Here is a 7,298-nt window from a genome sequence, read left to right as displayed (position 1 = left end):
ATGGAATACATTTATATACCCTAAGAGTTTTTTTAACTTGAATAAGAATTTTACTCATATGATAAATTTAAGAAATAATTGAATTGGATTCTTTTGCTAAATAATTAATTAAAAGATTTAATTATTTGGTTTTAACATATAAAATAATTTATTCTATATTGATTCAGATCTTAATATTAGCTCATCTCTTATTTTGAATATTTAATCTTAGTTATAATTTTATCCACCATAAATTTTATTTTCAAAGAGTAAAAGATTGATATGACATTTCACTTTTAGATCTTTATGTTTGTAGAATCATTAGTGGTATTGACTCTTACCGACCCTTTTTTTCTCTTTCTCATACATTTATATTCTTAAATATTTTCTTATTTATTTTTTATACTTGGGTATTTTTTAATACTACACAAAAAATTAATTAAAAAATATTATTTGAGTAGAAAAATAGTTCAAATATAAAATAAAATATATTATCGTGGGGGTATTGTTTTCTCAATTTTAACTCTTTATGCAGTCTATTTAATATTACTTTTATTATTTCTTCATATTGGATATTATGTAGTGGTAATGTATTGCCAATACGAAGGATTCTTATGAAATTAATTTTATTAAAACTTCCTACATATTTTTAATGAGAATTTAATAGATAAAATTTTATTAATTTAAAATTTTAAATATTAAAAATTAGCACAGAAGATATTATAGTCCGAAAAATAAGTTATTGTAGTTACGTCCTTTCCCTATGAGTTCTTTCGTTTAATATTTTAGGGCTATTTTGATATATTAATATTGTATTTATAATTTTATAATAATGTAGGCTCTCATTTGTTTCAAATTGGATTTGGACAATATAATATATTCTCCAATTAAATTAGTAATAGGACATTATAATACGTTTTCAAATTAAATTAGTAATAGAAATTTTTAAGAAGTATATCCTAAAAGTAATAGGATTACATGAGAAAAGATATTTATTTGTTCAATTTTATATGAATTAGACAGCCCGAGAATAATTATACTAATAGGATTCCTAATGTGTAGTATTATATCCTAAAACTAATAGGATTATAAGGCTAATATCTAAAATTCTGGTTATGTCCTTTTATTATGAGTTATTATGCTTAATATTATAAGGTTATTTTTGTAAACTGACATTGTATTCATGCTTATATATATATCGTTATTTTTGAAATAAAAAATAGATTGAATAATGAAACGTTTAAAAATAATAGTTAAGGTTTTATTACTACAATACATCATTTATTATTTCTTTTTAGAAAAAATTCTTCTAAGATGCACGAGATAAAAGAGATGGAAAGAGTCGCCACAAGTTCTCCAAAAAATTTTGTTGAGTATTTTGAGCCTAGCTAATTTATGCCCCTCAAGTTGTTGTTTCGCTTTAAGATAAGCTCCTATCAAGTTCTAACCTTTTCATTAACGAATATTAATTAGTTTTCGGCGATCAGAAATTTTTTTTTTTTTTTTTTGGAATTATTTTAACTTCTTAATTCCCTACTTGCTACAATCTCTTACCTATCAGAACTTCACTCAGATGCATAAATAGAAAAGATTAATTATTCATTCATTCTCTCGAGTTATATTTTTGTACTAGTAAAAAGAACAGAACAAAATCCATCTATGTTATTGGCATTATTTGGTAAGTAACAATCAATATTGCCCAAATAAGAAGTAATAAAATGAAAATAACAAATATCAAGATATTGGAGCTTTTCCTAACAAAAATAGAAGAAAAAATTCAGTATCTCGTCCTTTAACCAAATAGGTTATTTGAAGTCAAAATATACTGAAGAATTTCAATGACACTTATAAATGTTTTACTTCTTATAACCATTAATCAAAGCAAATGGGACAAGCTTCAGCATTTATGATTAGCAAGTACGTTAATAGTAGTAGCTGTTTACTTCACTTAAAAAAATAATTTGGTAGATAACCAACTTAAGTGCTATGCTACGTTATTATGGTGATTTTGCAACAATCGATAAGGAACTTGCAAACCAAATTACAAAATTGAGGTCCCTACATTCTTAGACAGAGCCACAGAGGTTAAAAATACAGAAATTAAAGAATAGTTTCAAATATCAGACCAAATATAATTAAATAAAAAACATCCTTGGTAGGAAGTGTTTTTATCCCAAAATAAGTTATTTTGGGTGCAATCTGCATTAGTCCAGCCCCAAAAAGCTATCACACACTGGGTGTGGATTAAATAAAGAAAGATTAAATGAAAAAGAAAAGCAAAAAGCCGCAGGGCCCTTCAATTTTTTTATTTTTATTTTTAGATATAGATATATTTCATAAATGGACTGTCACATGGTTCCGCCGGCGAAAAGCTAGCCGGAGCCTCAGTTTATTTTTTTACCACTAATACTACTACTACTACTTTTTATATTCTGAACTCAAATATTCTCACATTTATCTCTGCACATGTATTTCCATTTCTGAAAAAAGTATAAATATTTTCCACTATTCTACATACGTTTAATTCATCTATTTCCGTGATCCAATGTCTCAGAGGTTCATTCTCTCTTCCCACATTTCTCTGCGTTCGTAATCTCCAGTTTTTTATCAAGAGTAGCAGATCTAGGGTTTCATGAATTTGATGCTACATTTTCTTAATATTGTTTTCTCTGAATTAAACATTTGTTTGTGATGCAGCTGAAACTGGTAATCTTCAAATACAGGACCGCAATGAGGTGAGAATGTTGGAAAATGATTATATTTTACTGTAATGATTGCAGATATTGCTGAGGTTGGGAAAAGGGAGTAAAGAAGATGCAACGGTATCAGCTGGGGACAATAGGAGCACTGTCTCTGTCGGTGGTGTCCTCTGTCTCCATTGTCATATGCAACAAGGCCCTTATTACCACTCTTGGCTTTACGTTTGGTCAGTTTTATCAACATTTCAGAATACTGAATTATGTAAATGAAATTAGTTACATATGCTATAGTTAGATTCACTGACAATTTGCCTCAAAAAATTTCTGCTATAAAAATATCGTAATTAGTAAGGAGAGAGCAAGCTCAAATTTGTGGTTTAGTTGTATATCTTAGGTTGTAATAGATGCAACTTTAATCTTTTCATGTCATTCGGATTTCACTTCTAACATCTGATATTACTCTCTCAGCTACAACTTTGACAAGCTGGCATCTTCTAGTAACATTTTGTTCTCTCCATGTGGCAATATGGATGAAACTATTCGAGCACAAACCTTTTGATCCGAGAGCTGTTATGGGCTTTGGAATTCTGAATGGGTCTTCCATTGGACTGCTTAATCTAAGTCTGGGTTTCAACTCTGTTGGTTTTTATCAGGTTGATATCTTTTCCCTTCTGCCATTAGTAATTATTTGGTTAATTTCTTTTCACTTTCCTTTTTTGATATTAACTATCAGGTTAAGTTGTTCCATTCTTTTTTTTTTTAATAACCGTGGTGTTCGGGTCAGCTAGCATGCACCTCGACTAATTCCACGGGTTACCTGCACAGGTACGGGACAACTCTGTCCATCAAGGCTTGGACAATGGGAAGAAATCACCTAATGTTTAAGTTGTTTCATTCTTTGCCTTCATTTCCTTTTCTCTTTATCTTTTTCTCCTTTTTTTTGGTTTGCAACTTACCAGCCTTGAACTCTTGACCCAGTGTTGTGGAAAAAAACTCCCTCAATGACTATGACAAAGAGTGACCGGTATCTTTTTCTCCTTTTCTCATTCCTTTCCCTCTTTTGGTGTCCGTACCTGTGTATCCAGCAATGTACTTCATTGCGTAGCTTTTGCTATATCACTGTTTCCCGTTGATAATTTGCAATCGAGACTACTCAAGTTTTTTTATAAGATCAATGAGGTTGTATTGCAGGTCTCTGCTGCTTGAAGTTGCAACTTGCGTCCCTCTGACCTTAAGCTGTTCTTGTCACGACGCAGTAGGTAGTAATTATAAAAATAATAATTATCTAGCTTAATTCTAGGGTCCATTTCTGTTTTTGTTCTTTAGAAAGACACAGAAAGAAAACCGTTTCCCCTAGTTTTGTGATTGCAAATACTATAATTGATGTGATAAGCTCCTCTTGTATCTTGTTGCTATCAAAACATTCTCTAGAGCTTTATTCTATGTCATTGTACAAAGCTGTCGTCTTAGCATTGGGTACTTTAGAAACTTAAAAGCTGTTCCCTTTTCTTTTCTGATTTTTCTCTTTCATGCTTTTGCATTGTAGATAACAAAATTGGCAATCATCCCCTGTACAGTTCTTTTGGAGACTCTTTTCTTCAGGAGGAAGTTCAGGTGAAGTTCCAAAGTAGACTTGGGAAATTTTGTTTATAAGTGCAGGATCACCACTGTTCTTGTTTACTTTGGAGCATTTTCCTTATATATATAGGTATGGGAATAGAAGGTGTTCTTTTTCCTTAAGTTTTGACCATTTCAACACTAAGCTCTGAACCAAATCTTGTGTTTGGTTTAAACCAGAACTAATTATTTTGGATATTTAAATAGGTTAAACATGAACACTACATTTTGTGCTCATATGTTAAGTTGAACATTGTAAGTACGATTCATAATATATAATCATTTCTTCATAAAGTCTTCCTATATTTTCACTAGATGAGAATCATAAGGTAGAGGTCTCTAAACTATGTCAAAGGACGAGGTATTTACCACAATTTTAGTCCCCAAAAACAAGAATAACAGGCAGTGTATAGGTAATACTCATATAAGGCGTATTACACACAACACTCAGCTATTTTTGTGTGCTTTTTTGCCAATTACAATGATATCTTAGTCAATTTTCCTGAATGGAGTCAGAATGAAAGCAGAATGCACGCAGTTAAAACAATGTTGGATACATCACCTTAGTCAATGTAATTTTAGCACTTATGAAAAAGACTTTAGCACAATTCAAAGATCGAGTGCTAGTTCACCCGCATGCTAAAGGGGGGAGAGCAGAAGCCGATGTCATATGTACTTGTGAATCTGTGATCACGAGCAGTAAGCTTGTTAAACTTCGCCGCAAAGAGTTGTCTTTTTCTTTATTCAGCCTGTTCTGAACATTGCCTGCTAATTTTGTTAAATCTGTGATTTCACCAATATCAAATTTTTGTATCCTATTTTTTATGCAATGTTCAAAAGTTTACTTTTCAAGGTGAACGGAACTCTTGTTCAAGCGTACACTTTCTTGGTTGATCTATATTGCCTAGTTATTAAAATCTTATTCAGGTGCACTGGTTCAGCAATCCGGTCAACGTACTTTTTTAATGGGTCCCTCTAATCAAAAGAAGTTGGTTTCACTCAATTTGAGTATCAGGGTGCACCACGAGCTGTCAGTCTGTCTACCTGAACTTTCAGGGGTCAATCGGAATGACCTCTGGATGTCTTCTGGTCTCATGTTTGTGGTCCATGTACTAATAATATGTATCTCTAGACTTTTGCTTTGCTTTTTAAACATCTCACACACTTTAGTTTGCACCCAAGAAATTTTACTTTTCTGCAATATAGTAACTAGTTTTTATGATTTACAGTAGGAATATCCAGATTGCACTTGGTATTCTTCTCCTAGGGGTTGGCATTGCAACAGTGACTGATCTGCAGCTCAATTTCCTCGGTTCCGTTTTGTCTCTACTTGCAATTGTGACAACTTGCATTGCTCAGATTGTATCCTCAGCTGAAGTGCCAGTCAGTTCTTTTCAGTTTCTTATATCACTGTGACCCCCAAACCCACTCCCCACAGATCCTTATCCCTTAGCAGCCTAGACAATTTTTTGTAAGGGGACAAGATTAAATTTTCTCCGAAGGAAGTTTCTTTTATGTATGTTCTGAAAATGTTATTGCTCATATAGTTCTTGACTATTAACTTCTCTTGCTTGAAATCCTTAACCTGTCTTCTCAGATGACCAATACTATCCAGAAGAAATTCAAGGTTTCTTCAACCCAGCTCCTATATCAGTCTTGTCCCTATCAAGCATTAACATTGTTTATTGTAGGACCATTTCTAGATGGGCTTTTGACAAATCAAAATGTGTTTGCTTTCAAATATACACCAAACGTGCTGGTAAGGATCAAAATTGGTTTTATTCGTTTAAGCTAGGTATTTGCATAACATTGCTTTTAATTTGATGGCAGGCCTTCATTGTCCTATCCTGTCTAATATCAGTTTCTGTGAACTTTAGCACTTTTCTTGTAATTGGCAAGACATCTCCAGTTACCTATCAGGTCCTTGGACATCTGAAAACATGTCTAGTTTTGGCTTTTGGGTATGTTCTCCTTCGTGACCCCTTCAGTTGGCGAAACATTCTGGGCATCTTCATTGCCGTGGTTGGAATGGTTGTATATTCTTATTATTGTTCTGTTGAGAGCCAGCAGAAGTCTACAGAGGCTGCATCCCAGCTATCTCAGGTGTTCTACCTACCTTCTTTAGTATTGCTTATTATCCTTGGTGTTCTTTCAACATAGACAACAGGGAAGCACAATCTATGATACTAGGGTCACTACTATATCGTGTGTTCTCTTTTTGATAAGTATTTTACAGTATGCTAACCAATTCTAGCTGATGTCTGTAATTGAAGGTGAAGGAAATGGAATCTGATCCCCTACTAAATGCTGAAAAAGGCAACGGCATTTTAGCTGATAGTGTAGTTGCGAAGGCCCCAGGGTGGAATTCTAACAAGGACTTCCTTGCATAAAAATATTCTGATGGCTGTCAATTGGTTAGCCCTTGATTAGAGTACAGATGGGAGTTCCAGCAGATTCGAGTTCCAATGAAGAAGCTGTAGCTGCAAGAACATCCAATCATCACATAATTTGTGTTACATTTGAAAAAGATATAGCTCTCTATTTTCCAGTTGGTAGAGTTGAAGGATATGTATCGTCAAATAGCAGTTCGTTGATGAGTGTTGTATGAGTTAGACATTCCAAAAAATGCATAATCTGGTGGAGTATTATTTCCCCCCAGAATCTCAGCTTATTTGTTTCTCAGATTACTTTGGTCGTTCATACGAAGCCCATGAAGGTGTTGCAAGTGGATTTCTCCAATGCATGCAGATTTGTTTACTTTGTTTCCCTCTTTTCACCTTTGGGGTGGTAATGATATGAGTCTCATTCAAGGTGATCTTTATGAGAATATAAATAGATTGGAAGTTTTTTTTTTTTGGGGGGGGAGGGGAGTGAAGAAGATTTCCATTTTTTTCAATGTTCCTACTCGTATCTGGTTAGAGAATGCCGTGTTACCTTTCAAACAGGCCCGCTGTTTTAAGATTCAATCGGACTTTCAGGTGTTGTACTGCAATTTGATCGTAA

The 7,298-nt window shown here is 33.2% G+C and overlaps 1 protein-coding gene across 2 annotated transcripts; it reads left to right on the top strand.

The window, feature by feature from the left end:
• Positions 1 to 2,313: 2,313 nt before the first annotated feature.
• LOC104097256 (UDP-xylose transporter 3) lies at positions 2,314 to 7,052 on the top strand. Of its 2 annotated transcripts, XM_009603813.4 has the most exons (9): positions 2,317 to 2,535; positions 2,677 to 2,714; positions 2,760 to 2,905; positions 3,147 to 3,331; positions 4,225 to 4,292; positions 5,525 to 5,657; positions 5,893 to 6,054; positions 6,126 to 6,398; positions 6,569 to 7,052. In XM_009603813.4, the coding sequence occupies exons 3-9, from the start codon at positions 2,794 to 2,796 to the stop codon at positions 6,683 to 6,685; spliced, it is 1,050 nt and encodes a 349-aa protein (XP_009602108.1). In that variant the 5' UTR covers positions 2,317 to 2,535; positions 2,677 to 2,714; positions 2,760 to 2,793; the 3' UTR covers positions 6,686 to 7,052. The 2 variants fall into 2 exon arrangements, with proteins under 2 accessions (XP_009602116.1, XP_009602108.1); XM_009603821.4 differs by lacking the exon at positions 2,677 to 2,714 and having other exon boundaries at positions 2,314 to 2,535.
• Positions 7,053 to 7,298: the final 246 nt, after the last annotated feature.

The sequence above is a fragment of the Nicotiana tomentosiformis genome, chromosome 7, assembly GCF_000390325.3.
Source record: "Nicotiana tomentosiformis chromosome 7, ASM39032v3, whole genome shotgun sequence".
In the NCBI taxonomy this organism is placed as follows: Eukaryota; Viridiplantae; Streptophyta; class Magnoliopsida; order Solanales; family Solanaceae; genus Nicotiana; species Nicotiana tomentosiformis.
The sequence above is the reverse complement of the archived record's forward strand: the minus strand, read 5'-3'. Positions and strand labels throughout refer to the sequence as shown.